Source organism: Tympanuchus pallidicinctus, unplaced genomic scaffold, assembly GCF_026119805.1.
Source record: "Tympanuchus pallidicinctus isolate F22 unplaced genomic scaffold, pur_lepc_1.0 scaffold7, whole genome shotgun sequence".
Taxonomy (NCBI): Eukaryota; Metazoa; Chordata; class Aves; order Galliformes; family Phasianidae; genus Tympanuchus; species Tympanuchus pallidicinctus.
The window spans coordinates 1,209,588-1,229,825 of NW_026294791.1; the positions used below are offsets into that span (position 1 = coordinate 1,209,588).

The following is a 20,238-nucleotide window of genomic DNA, read 5'->3' on the forward strand; positions in this document are numbered from 1 at the left end:
CCGCAAGCCCCGCCCACTGCCGCTAGCCCCGCCCACCGACCGTGACCACGCCCCTTCCCAAGCCCCGCCACACCGGCAGTAGCCTCTCCTCTTCCCGTAGCCCCGCCCACCGGCAGTAGCCACGCCCCCGCAGCCATGTCGTCGCAGTTGGCGCGCAGACGCCCGGCGGTCGGGGCCGAGGGGGGAGCCCCCGCGGGAGCCCCCGCGCGCGGCGATGCGGAGCAGGGCATGGCGGCGCCGGGCCTGTCGCTGTGCCTCAAGCTTCTGGCCGCGGCCTTCTACGGCCTCAGCTCCTTCCTCATCGTCGTCGTCAACAAGAGCGTGCTCACCACCTACGGGTACGGCCTGTGGGACCGCGGAGTTGGGGGGGGGGACGGCGCTCGAGACCCCGCGGGGCTCCGCGCGCTCGCGGCTCCGCGCTGACCGCCGCTCTGTGCCCGCAGGTTCCCGTCCTCGCTGTGCGTGGGGCTGGGCCAGGTGAGTGTGGCGCCCCCTCGCCGCCCCCCGCCCGCTGCCCCCCCACCCCCCTCACCGCCCCCCGCTCTCTCGCAGATGCTGGCCACGGTGGCGGTGCTGCGTGCGGGCAAAGCGCTGCGGCTCCTTAAGTTCCCCGACCTCGACTGGCACGTCCCGCGTCGGGTGAGCTGACCGCTGGCCGCGTGCTGTCGCGGGTCGTATCTCGATAGGAAACGTGGGTGCAGCGCTCTGACCCTCGGCTCGCTCTGTTCGTTCCTTTTCCAGACCTTTCCTCTACCTCTCCTGTACTTCGGGAACCAAATCACGGGGCTCTTCAGCACCAAGAAGCTGAAGTAAGGACGTGAGGTGCTGGGGGTGCGGCTGGGTGCCCCCGTGGGGTGATGGGGGGGGGGAGGATGGAGGGGAGTTCTGGGCACCTCACCCTGCTGAGCCTTCCCCACAGCCTGCCCATGTTCACCGTGCTACGGAGGTTCTCCATCCTCTTCACCATGTTTGCCGAAGGACTTCTGCTCAAGTGAGTTTCCTTGGGGGCTCTGGGGCTCGAGAGTTGGGATCTGTTTTCTGGGCTGGGGGTCGTGGCTCCGTGCTGGGCTGGAGGAGAGTGTGGGTGAGAGCAGGAGCCTGGCACGGCTGCAGCAACGCAGGGCAGCAGCACGTTTCCAGCTCTGCTGCCTGTTCCCAGTGTGCTTACAGGGCTGGCACATGTTGGGGTCCCGTACTCTGCCCCTGCTTGCAGCTTTCACATGGGCTGTTCGCAGTCTGGGGGGTGGAAGGCACGATGCCCATCCTGCTGCTGCGTCCCCAAAGGTGCTAGGGCTGGAGAGACCCAGAGCAACACCCGCTGTGGATCCCTTGCTGCTGTGGGCAGGGTTGCAGATCTCCCTAAATGCATGCGTTGCATCACTGCTACTCCCCGCTGCTTTCCCTCCTGCTATGGGGGCTCTGTGTGCCTGTAGCTGACGAGGTGCCCTCGTTCCTCTCCTTTCAGGAAGAAATTCTCCTGGGGCGTGCAGATGACAGTGTTTGCGATGATCATCGGCGCCTTCGTGGCTGCCAGGTGAGCCTCCCCATTCCCTCACAAGTCGTGACTTTGCTCAGTGCCTGTCGGAGCCCCGGTGCGGCCAGCAGAGCTGCCACACGCTCAGTAAAGTGCAGCATTTGGAGGCCTTGCAGTGTGAAGTCCTATCCGTGCACTCTGAGCCATTCACGGCACGAAGGAGACAGCTGGGGCTCTTTTCTCCTTGCAAGGAGCTGCCAAGCTTCTCCTGGCGCACACATCCATGTGTCCCGGCACAGAGGGTGAGCGGGGGCCTTTTCCCCTCCAGACATGCTCTGCAGGAGGAAGGAATGTTTTCCAGACTCCAGTCCCTCTCTGCATGATTAACTTTTCCTGACAGCTCACCGACAAACAGGAGCTGGAATAAATCTCCTAAGCGCTGAGCTCGGCGTGGCTGGGAGCTCTCACTGTGTTTTCCCTCCCCAGCACTGACTTGGCGTTCGACCTGGAAGGATATATTTTTATCCTCATTAATGATGCCTTAACAGCTGCAAACGGTGCCTACGTGAAGCAGAAGCTGGATTCCAAGGTAAGGCTGCCCCTCCTTGTGCTGCTCAGTGGCAGACCGTGGCCTTGTCACCTCTGCTGTGCCCACAGTCCCACCCAGTGCCACTGTGTCCCTCGTTCAGATGCTGTTGGCTCTTCCAGTCCCTGACTGCCGTGTTGGTCCTTGAAGCCTCACTGTGATGCTCTGCTTTTGGGAGGGAGATTGAGGGGCTCATGGGCAGCACGCTGCCTCGCACAGAACCCCTCAGGCAGACCTGGCAGATCACAGAATGGTGTCTGGCTCTGATTCTTGGTCTCCTGGAGCCCCATTCAGCTCCCAGCCCTCAGCGGTGACATGAATGAGGGTTTGTTCCTGCCTGGAGCCTGCTTACACACAGCTGTTTCCTATTTCCAGGAGCTGGGGAAATACGGCCTGCTTTACTACAATGCACTGTTTATGATCCTTCCCACCCTGGTCATTGCCTACTTCACTGGAGATGCGCAGAAGGTAGGAGCCCTGCCCCAAAAGCACACTCTGTAGTGACGAAGCCTTATCTGGAGGAGCATGTTACTGCTCTAATGCACTTCTCTGCAGCTCAGCCTTCTTGCACAGAGCAGCAAGTGCTCCAAATGTGAAACCGTGGAGTAGCTCCCTCTCCCCAACCTGCACACAGTGCCACGTGGCAGCACAGAGGGCTTTGGGGCCACGCTTTGGGGTAGAGAGGGGAAACTGCCCAGTAGAAAGTAACTGCAATGCTTGGCTTGAAATGCACAGATGTGCTGCGTTTTGGGCATTTTTGTAATGCTGGAGGAATGGGGAAGTGTGAGAGCAATAAGTGAAACCAACTATTACTTAAAACAAAGAAGTTGAGTGTTATTAGTCTAAATGGGTTTCTGCAAACATTGGTCGCTGCAGCAGAGCACACCTTGGGTTGCTTTGGAGCAGTGCTGTTGCCCCTGCATGGTTTGCTCTGCTGCAGCCCTGCATGCCCATGCTGTTGTGTTACTCCTGCCCTAATTATTGTCTGGTTCCACCTGGGGGGGCTTAATTGCTCCTCATCAGGAGCTCATTGCCACGGGGCTGAGCCTCAGTGCCAGCCACTAAGCTAACAGTTAGCGTGGAGCGCTGAGTGGGGCTGTAGCTCGGGATAAAGCACTTCTTTATGGATAGAGGCACTGTGCAGCCTCTGTTCAGCTGCACAGAATCTCCTCTTACTGCTTTTTTTTTTCCCCTCCCTGAATAAACTTCTTTTCCCCGGCTGTGCTCCTGGCGCCGGGCTCACAAAGCCACGCTGTTGGGGACCGTGCAGCCATGCACGCTGCAGCTGGGCTGTGGAGGTGCTTGGGGCTGCTGGGTGCCTGTACAGCTTCCTGCTGCACGTGGAGATGGGCTGCAGGCCTTCAGCAGCAGCAGCGTTACGGCTTTCTGCCCTGAGGAGAGGAGAAATGTGCGTGCTGACAGCTGTGAGCTGCTTTATTCTGTGCTGCGGGTGGTAATTAAGAAATCTCAGCAGCCACAAGGATTAAAAACAAAGCCTGCCTGGTGGAGGCAGCCCCCGAAGTGGGTAAAGCCCCTGTGGAGCATGGGAGGAGGTAGAGTGCAGCAGGGCCAAGCTGGGGACAAGGCACTGCATGCTGTCACAGGGCACTGTATTGCTTAGGGGATGTGATCACTCCATCCCTTTGTAGGGGCTGCTTTCAGCCCTGCTGTGAAGGGAAGGCTTCTGCCTTCATCTCCAAATCTTGGCGTGGCTGAGCCTGGAGGCACCTCTGTCTCCAAGCTGGGCCCTCAGAGCTGTGCCCAGTCTCTTACCCAGGTCAGGTTGGGGATCCCCAAGGAGGTGACCCTACAGCCTCGGATCCCTGTGCCCCCACCGCATCCTGGTGCTGAGGCTGCTCTTCCCTGCGTGAGGGCTCTGTACTTCTTGAACAGCACCAGGCTCCTGCCAGCCCCCCCAGCACGCCCACACCTCCCCACTGCTGCTGCAATCCCTCTGCTGCTGTAGCTGGTTTGCTCTCCTCTGGCCCCAGCGTCCAGCAAGTGATGGAGGGCACCCATCTGTGCCATGTGGTGCTGGGCCTTGCTGCAGGCTCTGGCCCAGCAGTGGGGGCTGTGCACATTGCAGACCCCTCTGTGAGCTGTTCCTTGTAGCTTTTGGAGTGCTGCAGGGAGAGCTGGGCAGGTCAGCCTGGGGTGAAGGGGAGAGATGATGCATTACTGAGCATCCCACAACACTTGTGTTAACTCTGCTTGAGCTCACATCCAGCGGGATGAGGGCTGCTGTGCTCTGTATGCCTGTGTTGGGTTTGGCTCTTGTCTTGCTGCTGTGTTCTGAGCCTCTATTTCTTGCAGGCAATGGAGTACCAGGGCTGGGCAGACATGCTGTTCATTGTGCAGTTCACCCTATCCTGCGTGATGGGGTAAGGCTGTGGGGCTGGAAGAACGATGGGGCTGTAGGGGGGGCACCTCCATCCCTCCAGTACTGCCTTCTGGGGGTCTGGGTCATTCTGGGTTGGGAAGAGGACTCTCTAGTCCCTCTGTCTTTCAGCAGCACCGGTCCTATGGTAGATGAACGTTGTTCCTGTGGTGGATGGGAGTGATTGGGTGTGGGTTGGGGTGAGGGCTGGGAGCTGAGTGCAGTGCATCCCGGGGTCTGACCGCAGCCATTCTTCCCGCAGGTTTATTTTGATGTACTCCACAGTTCTTTGCACTCAGTACAATTCTGCTCTTACAACTACAATAGTTGGCTGCATTAAGGTAAGCGGCGGTTCCGCTCTCGGGGCGAGCGTTGCAGTAATTAGTGCAGTAATTATTGCTCGTCGCACGCATTAAGCAGCCGCTGGTGCGTGGGCTGGCAGAGTGCTGGGGCTGTGCCCAGCGGCGCTGTGCTTTCCAACGCCACGTGGCTGCTGCCCTGAGAGCGTTTGGCTGTGAGGCTGAGCTTCCTCCAGTATCATCCCACAGGATTCCCTGCTCTGTGCTGCTCCTGTGTGTTATGCTGGGTTTTCTGCCCTGTGTGAGCTGCCCAGCTGCAGAGCTGGCCCTGCAAGCAGGGGTCTGCAGCCCTGCCACCCCTATGGGCGCCTGGGGCTGCTCAGAATCCAGGCCCCCATGAAGCTGTGTCTCCCAGAGGCTCTAAATTGGCCTCCTGTAATCCAGGGTTACCAGCATTTGTGTATTTCAGTCTTCCCTGCGCTGCTTTAAGAACTGCAGTGCGTGGTTGCCGTGTGAAAACTCGCATTCTTGTTTCTTTGCAGAATATTTTAATAACCTATATTGGGATGTTTTTTGGAGGAGACTATATTTTTACATGGTTGAACTTCATTGGTCTAAATATCAGGTAAGGACATGGAGATTTTAAACTGGAAAAGGGTCGGTGTAGACTAGATAGTAGGAAGAAATTCTTTACTGTGGGGTGGTGAGATGGAACAGGCTGCTCAGAGAGGCTGTGGATGCCCCGTTCCTGAAGGTGTTAAAGGCCAGGCTGGATGGAGCTGTGAGCAGCCTGGGCTAGAGCCTATAGCAGGGGTTGGAACTAAATGATCTCAAAGGTCCCTTCCAGCCCAAACTATTTCATGATTCTTTAGTCTTTTTGGGCTGTGCTGGGCAGGAGGAACAGCTGGGTGCAGCTTTTGGAGGAGTCTTTCTGCCCTGGGGTGTTTCTGTACTGGGGAACATCCCCTGTGCCTCCTTTCCTGCAGCAGGGTGAGGAAGCACGCCCTGCAGCAGCTCAGGAGTGCACTTGGGGTTGCGTTAAACAAATCCCCCCCCGACACATGTTGTGGCTGTTTTGCAGTATTGCAGGAAGCCTGGTGTATTCCTACATCACCTTCACAGAGGAGCAGCTCAGCAAGCAGGCTGAGGTGGGCAGCAAGATGGATATTAAGGGCAAAAGCTCGGTGTGAGCACGGATTTGAGCTGCTGAACGTGCGCTCTGCTGAGCCCAGCGCTGGCAGAGCAGAGAGGAGTTGGAGTGTCTGCTGCCTAGTGGTGGTGATGGCCTTTGATTTGCACAATCCAGATTGCTGCCTTCAAAAAATTATGGGAAAGGTGAATGACTGCACACGTAAGCATTAATCTGATTAAGTCTGATTGACTGTGAGGGATTCCTGGCTGTTAAATGACACCGAGGCTTGGCTCGTGTCGGTGGTGCAAGGGATTGAACTGCAGTGGACTCCGGGGCACCTGGGAGTTGTACAGCACAGAGGTGGTGGCTGTGCCAGTCCTGCAGGCTGGCTGTGCTCCTGGGGCAGAGGTTGGTGCCCCCAGTGCTGGCTGTCACCACGTGCTGCTGCAGGCTGTTGTCTTTGCTTTAACAGAACAGGGTTTTAATGCACTGAACAGCGGGGGCTGACTTACATAGCACTTCTTTCCAGGTCTCTCCTTTGACTGTCTTTCGGTTTTGTTTTGTTTTTTAAACAAAACTTCTTTACAATTTTTGGAAGAGAAGAATTTAGTAGAGCCACGTGAGGTTTTTGTACACCTTGCTTTGTTTCTGGAACAGACGTGAGCGGCGTTAAAGCAGCCGCGTGCTTCCCAGCACCTCCTCTCTGGGGCTGCGTGCAGCTGCACGAAACCTGGCCGTGCTGCTGGCACGTGTGCTGCCCTGCTGTCCCCTGGCTGGGACAGGATAACAGCAGCTCCAGAGCAGAGCCCTGCCATGGCTGAAGGCTCAGGCTTTGCAGCACTGCGGGGCTTTGCTCTCAGGAGGGTGATGAGGACGCAGCTCTGGGCAGAACTGAGCGCTGGGACGGATCCTCAGTCCCTGCAAGTCCCCGTCCTCCACCTGCGTTTGTAACGTTGCTGTGCTGAGGCATTTGCAGTCAGGATGTTTATTCTGGTGAGAGCTCTTCTTGTTTATTGTCGAATCTACTGGTTAGATTTCTTGTCCAAACAGTTGAAATGTTTTTTAAAAGCTTATTTTGTTTGTAAATGTGCACACTTGGGTGCCAGGTCCGGATGGAATTGCATACACTGGGAAAGCAGAGTTCCTACCACAGTATTTTCTATGCTATTAATCTACTAAAATGTTTTTCTATACAGAATCTATTTACAAAATGAGCAATTTAGTGATTAAAAGATGACCTTATTTGAATGTACGGCGGGCTGCATAGGTCAGTAATAGGGGGAGAAATAAAAGGATTTAATGTGCCTCAGTATTTTTGTACTGGCTTCCAATAAAGCAATGAACGTCCTCCTGCCTCGTGTGTGCTTTGGGGCTGTGCAGGCTTCTACCCAGCAGCAGAGCTGGAGAGAGCTGGAGCACCTCTGTGGAGAGAGGTTGAGGGAACTGGGCTTGTTTGGCAGAGGGAAGGGAAGGTGGGGACCTCGTTGTGGCCTTGCAGTGCTTGAAGGGAGTGGATAAACAGGAGGGGGAACGGCTGTTTGTGAGGGTGGATGGTGATGGGACAAGGAGAATGGCTTTAAAGTGAGACAGGGGAGGTTTGGGTTGGATATGAGGAGGAAGTTTTTCAGCCAGAGGGTGGTGAGGCACTGGCACAGGCTGCCCAAGGAGGCTGTGGATGCCCCATCCCTGCAGGCATCCAAGGCCAGGCTGGATGTGGCTCTGGCAGCCTGGGCTGCTGGTTGGTGACCTGCACACAGCAGGGGGTTGGGACTGATGAGCGTTGTGCTCCTCTGCAACCCAGGCCATGCTGTGGTTCTGTGCTAAGTCATGTCCCATGTGTTGCAGGAAGGCTCTGCCCATCACTGGGCCCCAGCTCTGATGGCACCGCGCAGGAACTGGGGATGCACACAGTATGTTTACAAAAATATTTTAATAAGCTTTGTCAGAATTGCAGACAGGGAACAGGGTTAAGACGAGGGGGAGAACTAACAGTGCAAAATTACTATGTGTGACAGAACGTATAAAAACTAACGGTGAAGTCGTGGCTGTGTCCTTTGTGACACCGCTGCCGCCCTCCAGGCGCCCCACGGAGCTCCTTCAGTGTGAGTGGCTGCAGCTCAGGCTGCGTGGAGCCCCGACTTGCATGGCTGTGATCTGTGCTCTGTCCCATGCAGCTTGGAATCGAGTTCAACACCTTCTGGGCTCCACTTGTACTGAATGCTTTCGAAATAAAACCGGTCGCTAAATGTCTAGAATTAATTTAAATAGCCTTAGTAGTGCAATGACTTATCGAGTGACAGTGGCTGCAGGTTGAAGGACGTGAACAAGTATTGCATATAAAACACCAGCATGAACAGAACGCAAATTATAATTAAATATTCTTAAAGTCTAGCTGAGCATTACGTACTTATTGATTATGGAATGTCTCTTCTATTATCACCAGAAAAATTAAGGAAAAAACAAAGCAACAGTCCTGAAAATATACACGGTGCTGTATTTCACACACAAGCCTGAGACAATTTACGTACTTATAAACTTACTTATAAACTTTCCTATAAATTTTTGGAAGCATTTCCAACTCGCAAACAAAAATGCATAACCATAAACTAGAAAACAGGGCTGGAGGAGGAAAGATGAGTCTGCAGCCCCCTGAAGCCCCATCTCCACGGGAAGGCTGCGACGCTTTGGGTTTCTGGTACTGGAAGAGATTGCCAAACCGACAGCAACCTCTTTGGAAGCCCAGCCCTGCTGTGGGATGTGCAGGAACCACCTGTGTGCCCCCCGCAGCTGCTGCCCAATGCCAGGTGGGTGCTGCTCCACAGCACAGCAGCTCACAGCGCTGCGCTGCCTTGCGTTGGCAGAGCTGGGCTGCACCCAGAGCTGCAGCTCCTCCCTCCGCACGCAGTCTGAGTGCCCGTGGCTGAGGAGCACAGCCCTGTGCAGGTGCTTTTCCAACCCTCGGGCCGCACGTTTAAAGCTGATATTGTGAAGCCTCATAAACTTACAAATAGTTTTAGTGAAAACAAGTGCAGGAGGAGGCGAGATTATGAACGATGCAAACACTTTTTCCTATTTTTAACACGGCAGGGTGTGTAGCTGCAGCTTAGAAACAAACCAACCAAAACTCGAGGTTTGTGTTCCTTTGCTTTAAGAGAAACAAACACTGATGTTAAGGATGTCTCTGTGTCACGGATGTAACCCTACATCAGCAACCTTAAGCTGGGGTCGGTGGGAAGGTGAGCAGCGCCCCGTGCCACGCGCAGTGACAGAGCTGCTGGCGCCAGAGCTCTGTGCCACTTCCCTCCCTCAGCAGGTGATGGTGCTGCACACCATGCACACACACACGGCTGCAGAATCACACGTGGCAGTGCTGCTCCCTCTGAGCCATGCACCGCCTCCCCACGGCCTGTGACACCAGGTGACAGCCTCACAGCTGAGCTCAGCGAGCACGGCGTGGAAACGGCAGCGTGGGGCTGACGCGGGATTGCGCCGAGCTCAAAGGAAAAGGGGAAATGCAGAAGGAAAGCAAAAGAACTCACAGCTCCTTCGCATGGCTGTCACAAAACAAGGATGTTTTTGAAATCAAATGACTTGTAACCGTTCTGGATGTTTGGGACTTTACTGCTTTAGAGAAGACAGCACCACCCTGGTGCCTGAGAAGCATCTTTTTGTTTTCTAGGTCAGTTGGTTTGGTTTGGCTTCTTTCTTTTTTTGTGGTTGTTTTTTTTTTTTCTTTTTCTTAGAAAAGATTTCAGCAAAATAAAACGAAGCTGACATCAGACTCAGGATATCAATTCTCTCATAAAAGTTTACCAACTGTACAAGCTAAGAAAATTATACAAGCTTTTGTTTTAAGAAAGGACAGTTTGATCAAGACGTGAAGTACTGTAAAAATCTTTCAAAGGCTACAAAGAAATCTGGAAAAATACAGAACGTATTTCTTTAGCCCAGATAAGAATATGGAAAGACATCATTGATGTCAACAATTTTACATAGACAAACCTGACCTGGTTTATTTACCTTTTAAAACTTCTATATATAAAAATAGTTGTGCTCGTAACTTTCAGGATTCATGCGGGTTCCTTACCAGCCAGGTGACACGTGCTGCTCTGCTAGGAGTCTCTGTGCCCACTCTGTGCACGTCTCAGGATTTGGGATTCGTTTTTAACTTCCCCCAACGATCAGAAATTGAAACCAGCCCCTGCTTTGTTCACCTGTGCAATGCTCACATCAACTTACACCCAATTTCCTGCTGGCTGGAAGCATTTTTACAGAAAATCACTGATTTGTTGCTCAAATGCTCCTAAGTGCCTCCGTGTTCCCAGAGCTGCAGCTGGCACCTCAGGAACAGAATATTCTGCTGCTGCCTTTCAGCACTGCCACAACCCAAGAAGCAGATCTGCGGAGCTGACCAGAAGCTATTAGAAAAATCTCAGCAGTGTTTTATGGAACTGGATTCTGCAAGGTAACCCATCAACCCTGAAAATTCTAGACACCAGAGATTTACTCCAAGGAATAAAATCTGCTCCTATTATTCAGTCATCCAATGTTTCCAGCTCTTCCAGCTTCCCATGGGAGTTTGCTTCTTGGAAGAACTCTGAAGAACCAGGGCTCTCTTTACCACTGCTATTAATTCTTCTTCTTTTTAGAGGTCTTTCATTTTTTTCTTCAAAATCATTTTCACTTCTTGAAGTTGAATGAGCAACTTTGGGGTCAAGGGAAAGACTTTCAGTTTCATACCCATTTGTATCCAGATCTGGGTGAGGGGTTTTCTTGCCTCCAGTAGGTCCGTTGACGTGCAGTCCTTCTGGTTTTGCTTCATCCTTACTTGGAATCTCTCCCGGCCCATTAGCAGACAGCCCTGTGGCAGAGACACCATAAGAAAAAAGAACAGGAGCAGCAGCAGCAGAATAAGTGTGCAGAACAATAAAGCAGAAGCCGACAGAACACAAAGGTCAATACTGGGTTTGTGTCCTCTGCCCTTAGAAGCAGCAGCAGCCAAAGCCTTGTCCCAGAAGCCACCCCCACTACAGCTGCACTGTCCCCAGCTATGCAGGTACAGGAGCTTCCAGTCTTCCAGCCCAGTTCAACAGTGACCTCCTTCCTTGCAACTGCTTTTACCCCGGGTCTTTCAGAACGCCTGACCTTCACTTTTAAGGTTCTTCTCCCTGACAAGGATGATGCCCTGACACTTTTCCCACTCCTACCTCCCTTTGCTGCCCTACACCGAACTGTGTTCGTGGGACAAGCACTGCGCTTCCATCTCCTGCGTGGAACTCCTCCCCAGGAGGGCAGCAACGATCACTTATCCCAATATGCTGAGCTCTGCAGCTCTGCTGTGGGCACTCACCGTTCTGGTTGCTGCTGCTGGTGGTGCTGTCCTCTCGCTCAGACTGGCTGGTGCTGCTGTTGGAGGCTGTGGGCGGAGGGGACGGAGCTCTGCTGGAGGCCGCGCTTTCACTTTCATCGAGGAGGCGGTCCATGTAGTCTCTAAGAAGGGAGAAAGCAAGTTCAGCATGTGCAAAAAGTTCACTGTGTTGGGTGTGTGAGCGACAAGGAAGGAAGGAAGGCACCGTTCCCTAACGGAATCATCAGAGAATGTACTGCAGTTTCACTTTGGTGGTCCAGCACGTAGCTCTACAATGTTCACAGAAACAATAAGCAGGAAGAAGAGATAACTGTCAGAAAGCTGGGGGAATGCATAGTGAAACAAGCCCTACCACAGGATATGGTTTTGGCCAAACAATATACTTCAAAAATCCCATCCGAAATTTGTGACTAATGCCTTAGTGCAAAACAAGTATTTCAAGCAAAACAACACATTCCCTGATGAGAATGTGGCTGCCCCATCCCTGCAGGCATTCAAGGCCAGGCTGGATGTGGCTCTGGGCAGCCTGGGCTGCTGGTTGGCGACCTGCACACAGCAGGGGTTGGAACTGATGAGCGTTGTGCTCCTTTGCAACCCAGGCCATTCTATGATTCCTATTTGCAGAAATGTTACATTTGTGAAACAGTGAAGCAAAAAAACACATTCCATGAAAGAGCTGTTCAATGCAAACTGCTGGCCTAACTCCCAACAAATGTATTTTGGGAATTACATGATACACACTGGTATGCTTTTCTTTGGCTTTTTTCCCAGTGCAACCTGGGACTGTGGCGTCACCCGTCTGTCCCTCCACGTCAGGGTCAGAGCAGTACAAAAGAGCAGTTTAGACCCAGCACTAAAGGCACAGGAGAATGATGCACATCTTACGTTACGCCGGGATGAAGGTTGTATTTCTTCTTTCCAAATCTCGTCTGTTGTGCAAAGAAATCATAGCGCTCTGATTTCTTCCACATGTAATAAAATGCTACGCACTCACCAACTGATCTTGTTCGTACCTAGGAAAGAGGTGCTGTGAGCATTCTGATGACTCCACGTGCCAAAAGAAAAAGCAAGAACGACATTTAAAATCAGCACATACCTTATTTGCCTGAATGACATGAAAATCCTTGCCATAGACTTTCAGCCCTTGTTCAAAGTTCCTACATTCTTCTTCTGTCCAAACAGATAATTCTTCTAAAGCAAGGAAATGCAATAATGAACACACGTAACACAAAAGCATACGGTCACTAACAGAAAACTTAAGTGACAGAAAGCACATGTGGCATCCAAGTCTATTACACCATCTGCAAACTAACGAGAACCACTTCCAGAAATCTGGCTTACCACTACAGAAAGGAAGATTCTCCCTTCCAGTTGGGAGCAGGGAAATGCTGGCTGGCTGAAGCGGCGCGTTGGCAGGGCCATCACCAGCCAGCAGCTCTGCCAGCTGGGGACAGGGAGCAGGGAGGGCAAGGAGGGCTCAGACAGCTGCTGCCAGCACAGCACCCAGACTGCAGGGAGCTCAGCACACAGGAGTGCACTGCCTACAGACCTGGGACAGTCCCTGCTACGTGGAAGAAGCTGTTGCTGTAATGAATACAAAGACCAATAATAAAACTGCAAATGCTTCAGTCTCCAACGAGAACTGAGGTCTTCTTAATGGCATACCTTTGTAAAAGGTGTAGACACCTGCTCTCCTTTAGCTAGAACTATGAATTATGTGATTTTATTCATGTTTGTTCCATTGACTTTAATGACTGCAGAGCTATAAGAACAAAGAATAGAATGCTGAAGAAACGCACAGTGCAGTTGCTAAGAAGTCATTTTAAATTTTAACTTGTTATTAAAGTGACAAATATAAATATCAAGCTTAATTAACAGCTAATTTGCTTGCTTGCTTATACTACAGCTACTAATTTCCTTCTCTCAGAGAACAGATTCACTGAAGGCTGCACTTGAATGAACACTGATGCATCATGCTTGCACGCAGTCACACTGTAACAGAACAGCTGTGTGTGCAGCACCCACACAGCAAAAGGAGAGGAAACACTGTAGGAGCTCGAGCAGTTTGTGTGCTCACCTCTGGCTGCCTTCACATTAAACCTCAGCCTTCGTAAAGATTCCTCAGTATCAAAATTGCACTTCACCAGTTCATACAACGCCTGCAAGGACAGAAAGGCATACATTTCATATGCTAAATAACACTGATTTCACGCTGTGCCACAGAAACATCCTTCATAAATCATTAAGGCTTACTTCAAAAAAGGTGAAGAATAAACTTTCTGAAGGACCGTATTACAATCTAAGGCAGCACAGTGGCTATTTCCTGGTTAAATCCCCACAGCTCTTAGCTACACAACCAAGCATATCCTCAAGTGAAATATTTCAACATTTTTAGCCATTGCATGCATTTTTTTTAATTTATTTTTTTTTAAAGAAAATTCAAAAAGCTTAAAAAAACCCCTGTAATTGAAAGAACTCACTTATGCACAATTACTTACACATGAAACTCGGTGCTGATGCCTGAAGCAAGGTTAAGTCAAAGTTAGAGGTTGAAAATGTGCTGAGAGGAAAAAACCATTGTATTTGTATTTCCAAAAGGAACAAACAAGCTGTTTCAAGGCCAATTTTAGTTGTTGGGATTAAAATAAAATACAGGGATAATTCGTTCTGTAATACTAAACTAAAAATGCCACCTGTTGTTATTTACCTGCTCATTGTCCTTAATGTGTGATCCCTCAGGAATGGCATCCAGGCCCTTCTCATCTCCTGTGCGCCGTGATGCCTCGTTTAGGAACTCAATCACTTTGTCTTCTGGTAAGACATCAGGATTCCACAACAGCTGGTCGTCATTCTCATACACTGAAGTAAGCAGAGGAAAAAGAGAAGCAAGCTGAAAGAGCAACATGGAAGCTTATTCTCTCCTGTAAAACCATCCCTGATGGAACCTCAGAGCATCAGCATCAATCCATACCTCAGGGCAGGTGAAAGACCAGCTCACAAACACGATTCTGTGAGTGACACACCACACCTTACACTGCCTTGCAATCTCTGCTCTGGATTCTAGGACTCATGCATGAAACTCCACCAATCCCACCTGCATGTCCTCCTGACAGACACTACTTAATCACAAGGCAGCAGAAGCAGAGCCCACAACTCCCCACCTGCACTTCTTCTATTAAAGCAGCGCAGTTTTGCTGATGGCAGCAAGGTAAACTATTTCAGAAGAGAAACAAAGCCTCCTGAAAGCACATCTTTGAATTCTGTTGGTCAAAATCCTCTAATAGCAGCTGCTAGTCCTCCAGGCACAGCCCAGAGCCATCAGCTTCATGCAGCACACTCAGCTCATCCTTCCTCAGAGGAGCATGTCAGAGCAGTCAGCAAGGTGGTTCATCTTAAGTGCTAGAACTTCTGTGCATTTGTCTATGGAGGGAGATCCAAGAGGACTAGCCTTCTTAAAGAATGAGGAAGAAGATGGGATATGTGCATGAAATCCCTCAACACACAGTCCCAGGTCACTCTCTTTAGCTAAGTTACATTCATATTCTGGCTGGAGTCCTGGCAAAAAGATTTAAAGCACAGAAAAAGAAGTGGCAACAGATAACAAATCCTGCTGGTACACGGAACTACAACAGCCCCAGAACACTGGTGAAAATTTAACTTTCCTCCTCAATGGTTTCAGCCCGTGACACAGGTTCTGCATCCTGCACAGAGCCGTGTGCGAGGCTATGAGAAACTGGTTTATGTAGGTTAGTGCAATGCATAAAATAGCTCTTCTTTTTTATTGCTGGAGGCCAGAAGCCATTCAGAGCTGAGTAAACATGAGAGAGAGCAGGAGACCAAGCCATAAAGCATAATTTGTCACATCCCAGGTAAATACGTAACCCCAACTCTATTTTTAGACAGTAGCAGGAAAGCACGCAAGGAGCAACTTCCTCACAGCTAAAAAGTTGTGTTTAATGTATTTGTATTTCCTAACATACTGTTTTCCCATGTTCATGGAAGCTCCTGACCTCTCACTTGGTTTTAAACTACATTCTTTTCAGTTTCTCTGGCTACCAAGCCCAGAGCTGGGTCAGCCCCAGTGCTGACCTGTTCTTGGCCAAGACCAGGGGTGACCACGTTTCCATTTTCTGGCTGGACCAGGTTGCAGCACAGCTACAGCAACCTGGCACCTGGAGCAAGACAACTGTCACCACTTGTGTATGTTCTCCGGTTCTGAGGCTGCACTGAGTTTTCTGCTGTTTAGTTTAAAACTAACATATAAAAGCTGCAGTCTCAAACCTGCAGTGTGAACAAACTCTTGGTAATGGGTTCAGCAAGCAGGGGAATTCCTGCTTTTAAGCTCAGGCTGGGTTTATGTGTGTCTGTCTTTCCTTGCTTCATTGTATTGACAGCATGCTGCCAAAGGCTCTGCTTGTAAGAGGAAAAGAGCTCCTGGAAAACACTCAAATAGTAGAACGAGAAGTTCTTAATGCTGATTGAAGAGCTGTAAGATGTGAAAACAAAGCTGCTGGTGACATTTCACCTCTTTAACAGGTTAATCCAGCAGCACAATTTCTTTACTATCCGTTTCACATAAACAGAATGAACCAGGCAAAGAGGTTAACATAACTGATACGAAAGGCTTGGTTAGAATGCAAGGACTCAATAGGACAGCAGTGTCACCTTTCTTTTCCCCTTCCAAGTCTCAAGCTCTGGTGTTGAAGTATACGATCAGCTACAGTTTGAGATGATGGTTCTGTTCTCCATTTGACAGAGCTGATGCATTCCACAAGACATGTGATGTGAGTCCAACATACCTGTTATTTTTTCCCACTAGAAAATGAGCTGACACACAGTGACAGTAGCAAGTGTTGAGCCTCACCTTTTTCATTCTCTTTGTATCTGCATATGCCAGCTGGAATTTCAGCTTGAAACATAGAGCCCACCATGATTTCCTGTTTTGAAATAGCAGACACAAAAAGTTAAGCAACCACAGCCTTGCAGTTTGTTGTCAGCAAGTGAAAATATGTCTGTATGATCCTTTGTCTCTAAAAGCTTTCATTGCTCAAAATCTAAAACAAATCTGTAAATAAGCATTACAGAGAAATGCATTTTTCACTTTCTGGGGAGGTCTTTAACATTATTATTAAAAAACACTCACATTTGTTGAGAAAAAAAGGAGAGGAGTTATGAGATCTATAGATCAAAGTTACTAGGTAGCAGCTCAGTGCGTTATTCACAGAACATCGAGTTTGATAACCGACCTTAATATTTACCTTTTTCCAGTCTTCTGAGGGAATATAATCTTCATCTTCTTCGGACTCCTCTTCTATTTCGCTGTCTAGGAGAAATGAGCCAACATGTACACACAGCCAAGCTGGGGCAGTGCTGGGGCTGCAGCCAGTGCTGTGGTGAGGGGTGGACACAGGCAATGCTGCAGCCCCGCTCTGCCTCCCTGCCACCTTATCTCACGCCACAGAAGCATGGAAGGCAGGCACTGGCACTGCTAAATGCTCCGTCAGTGACTGCCTTAACAACGACCCACCCGATGTAGGTGTTTAGAACAGCTACACACAGCAGGCTACGAAAAGTGAAGGCACAAGTGAATACATCCATCAGTTTCAGTCCTTCCCAATAACAGTCCGTTTTCCCTCACTCAGCTGCAAAGCAGTTGAGATGATCCACCTTTACTACACGCAGTTACATCCTGAAAGTATTCTTGCATGCACCTTCAGCACCCACACGTGGATTCCAACCCCGTTTTCGATGAGCTCCCCGCTTTGTTGCTGCCATACTCTCTCCCTTACAGCAGCTGCCACTGAATTTAAGGTAAACTACAGCACAACACACAAGAAATTCACAAGCGTGTTTCTGTCAGCTTCACTGGGATTTAGTAGGATGTTCTGCTCAGAGATGTAAAGCAGTGCTTCAATCAGGTTGCTTAGGATAAGGGCTGACAACAATTTTAGGATATGGGGTAGGTGCCATTCACAGTGAAGCAAAAGCATCCACAATACTGGTTCATGTACAGCAAGTGAGAACATCAGCACTGAAATGATTTACACATCAAACTATATTTTATACATAGCTGAACACTGTAAAAACTCCAAACCTAGTGCAATACATGTGTGTCATCCTAAAGTCTAAAAATAAGAGCTCATTTGAGATATTTGCAACCCTCTGCATGGCTGCATGCTGAGGTTCCTTGATGGTTTTGGATTAAAATAATGCAGTCCTGAGCAAGAGCAGGCAGCCAGAGCTCCAACATGAGGGTAATACCACACAGAACAGGCAGGTGCTGCTGATTCCCTGCTGAATGCTGCCATCACACAGCTTAGCAGCACACAGGCTATGGATTCCATAGAGGAGTATTTGTTAGATGACATTCCTCACTGTACAAGTCAGTCTCTGAAGCAGTTTACTGCACCTGGATTCCGCACGTAAAGATCTCTTCCTGAAGGGCACACCTGTACAAGCCAGTATGTGAGTGTCATGGAACAAAAGTTGTGCTGTTGGAGATGCTTTTTCAAAACATTTTTCCACAAATTAATCCTTTAAGAGGAGAGCATCTGCTCCCACAGAGAACACCTTATCTGGGGAGAAGCTGTAATGTTCCGCTAACAACATAAATTTCTGGTTGCCCACTGAGTGTAACGGTAATCAAAACCAGTGCTAGGAGAACAAACACACGTCCACAGGTATCTGCATACCTCAGAAACAGAATACTGCTTAACTAACTGAGCAGTCTGTAAGCACAGAACCAATCATTTTGAGGTAGCTGTGCTTAGTGCCAAGCTGTACGTACTTGTATCGAAATATTTACATCGACGGGGGCGAATCAACTCCTGTGGATCTTGAGAAGCAACTGAGGGTGCTGGGTCATCATTCGATGACTGTGTCTCATCTTCCTGACCTGATGAATCCTTTATGGTCTCCTCCTGAAATATAACGAAACAAAGAGGAGGTGAGCTATAGCTTGTGTGTGAGAAACACTATTTGGGCAATATTTTTTCCAAAACTGTCAACATACCAAACCAAATAGCCATTGTCTATCTGACTTCCAGTGGCTGTTGTACAGGGTGTAGTCTGTCCACACCGAGCCACAACAAAGACGTAAGCACATGGTGTTCTTTATTGACCACGATTTTAAGCAGATCAGATTTAGCACTCGAATTCTAACGCACAGATCAGAAACCTGAAGCACAGCTGAATACCATGTCTAGCTCTACAATGAGTCGAGCAAATCCTTGTGGTTTTCATCTAATTTCATTTAACTTTATATTTTACTTCAGTCTTCAAAGCCCTTCCTTGCAATTTTTCAGCACAAAGAGCAGTACAAAGATACTTTTCTCAGTCAAACAGAAACTGTACGTTCCACAAAAATAAATGTCAACAGTGTGGTTCTACCCAACAGGAATCGGTCAGCTCGACACGCTGTGTGTTTGTACATCCAGCCAGCAAAAGGTCAGAAAACAAGAACCGGTTTCTTTATTAGAAAAGAAGTCACAACAACAATGGCAATTATTACACTTAGTGAAGAACAAGATGATAATGGTTAAAAAATGCATTAGATTTCTATGGTGTGTGTTTTCCAGAGCGTGTCTGGGTTTTATGGCTGTTGTAAGCACTCCTACTTGCTAGCTCTGACACAGGCACAGGGCACGACACATGTTTACGTGTACCTCTAACAGCATCACAGTGTAATCACATGTGCAGCTTAAAGCAGCTTAAAAATAGAAAACAGCTAAGTGCAGTATAGCTAAATAAGCTGTAGAAAGATGTGCCCTCACAGAGAAAGCCTGAATGATTTATAAAACGATTCCACCCCCACAGATGTATTTTACTGCCTCTCTGCTAAAAGCATGTGAGTAATTCTAGAGCACTCATTCTTGCAGCCCAGGGCACAACACCCCGACAGGCTGGCCAGTGCTCTTTGTGCCCAATCCTCCTTATCACCTTTGTTCCATCCCTACCTAAGCTGGGGCTGAGCAACTCACCACAGACTTGCCGTTCAAATGCAGGCACAGGGCTGCAATCAGGCCGAGCTGCTGGCAGGGCTCTGCTTACCCCACCTGGTGTGCTGCTGCACGAACATCTCTTCTGCAGCATACTGCAAAGCGTCCCCCTGCAGCGGGACAGACATCCCTCCCCTCACTGCTATCATCTCAGCAATGACAGACACAGGAAAGCCCTGCACTTTGGAGAGAAGACAGGCAGTACCTTCAACCAACCAGTAACAGGACTGGTTGAAGGAGGCCGGGAGAGCAGAGAAGATGGCAGTTTTGTCAGGAAGCAATTAAGAAGCAAAGGCACAAGAAGGAAGTGGGACTTTGTGAACGCTGCTGCGCACCACAAAATCAAACGCTTTTTGTGTCTTACTTTAATTTTGGATATTCCTGTTATGTAAGTTTCTCCCCATCTCTAGCTTCTTGAAGCCCTCCTAATGCAACACAACTATGTAATGTTCTTCTTTTTGAACCATTCAGCCTATGCAAACAGCAATACTTTACGGCACTTTTGGAATCGAGCAGAGAGGTCATTCCATTCTGTCTCATTCCAGACATTCTAAAATGGGTAAAATGTCAAAGAAGAAAATGTATTCGTTTTAAATCCAGCTTAGGTAATTCGACTTCCATTAATGCCTATGGGCTTTTTTTTTGTTACTGACAGTACAAAGGTTTCCATATTTTAATGGTATCAGGAAGCAACTCTGAGCAGCACCAGTAATGGAGAAGCTACAGCTGTACGCATGACAAGATGGGATTAGCACAAATACATACGACATACATAAGTAGAAAAGACCCTCCTATAATCAGATAATTTGTTATAAGAGCACACAGGACAGGATTCTAAAGACTCTAAGTTCAAAACTTCACATTCGTTGAAGGTATTTGAAGCATTAGATTTAATTAACAATTTAAATGCAAGCAGGCTAATTACCGCCGGGCTGAAAAAAATATAACTTAAAAAGCTCAAGTTCGAAGACCTGAATTTAAAGATGCATCTGTGAGCACTGGAGG

The 20,238-nt window shown here is 49.3% G+C and overlaps 2 protein-coding genes across 4 annotated transcripts in view; one reads left to right on the forward strand and one right to left on the reverse strand.

The window, feature by feature from the left end:
* Positions 1-114: 114 nt before the first annotated feature.
* SLC35D1 (solute carrier family 35 member D1) lies at positions 115-7,215 on the forward strand. The gene is made up of 12 exons (XM_052666909.1): positions 115-338; positions 444-477; positions 553-639; positions 742-809; positions 920-991; positions 1,466-1,534; positions 1,961-2,063; positions 2,436-2,528; positions 4,374-4,441; positions 4,700-4,778; positions 5,279-5,361; positions 5,818-7,215. Exons 1-12 carry the CDS (start codon positions 136-138, stop codon positions 5,924-5,926), a joined length of 1,068 nt encoding a protein of 355 aa, XP_052522869.1. The 5' UTR covers positions 115-135; the 3' UTR covers positions 5,927-7,215.
* A 2,318-nt stretch (positions 7,216-9,533) lies between these two features.
* MIER1 (MIER1 transcriptional regulator) overlaps positions 9,534-20,238 on the reverse strand; it is a 29,797-nt gene continuing 19,092 nt past the window's right edge. For 2 of the 3 annotated variants that reach the window (XM_052666891.1, XM_052666889.1), the window contains 9 exons: positions 18,024-18,156; positions 16,483-16,559; positions 16,101-16,173; positions 13,944-14,095; positions 13,314-13,395; positions 12,333-12,427; positions 12,122-12,249; positions 11,219-11,358; positions 9,534-10,729 (listed from right to left, as the gene is read on the reverse strand). In XM_052666891.1, coding sequence (XP_052522851.1) covers positions 10,404-10,729; positions 11,219-11,358; positions 12,122-12,249; positions 12,333-12,427; positions 13,314-13,395; positions 13,944-14,095; positions 16,101-16,173; positions 16,483-16,559; positions 18,024-18,156 — 1,206 coding nt within the window. In that variant the 3' untranslated portion in view covers positions 9,534-10,403. The remainder of the gene's footprint in view (positions 10,730-11,218; positions 11,359-12,121; positions 12,250-12,332; positions 12,428-13,313; positions 13,396-13,943; positions 14,096-16,100; positions 16,174-16,482; positions 16,560-18,023; positions 18,157-20,238) is intronic. The other variant, XM_052666890.1, reaches the window with a different exon arrangement.

Coding starts and splice junctions, on each gene's coding strand:
- SLC35D1 (XM_052666909.1), top strand. CDS start 136: ATGTCGTCGCAGTTGGCGCGCAGACGCCCGGCGGTCGGGGCCGAGGGG. Junction 339..443: donor AGCGTGCTCACCACCTACGG/GTACGGCCTGTG, acceptor CTGTGCCCGCAG/GTTCCCGTCCTCGCTGTGCG. Junction 810..919: donor TTCAGCACCAAGAAGCTGAA/GTAAGGACGTGA, acceptor CCTTCCCCACAG/CCTGCCCATGTTCACCGTGC.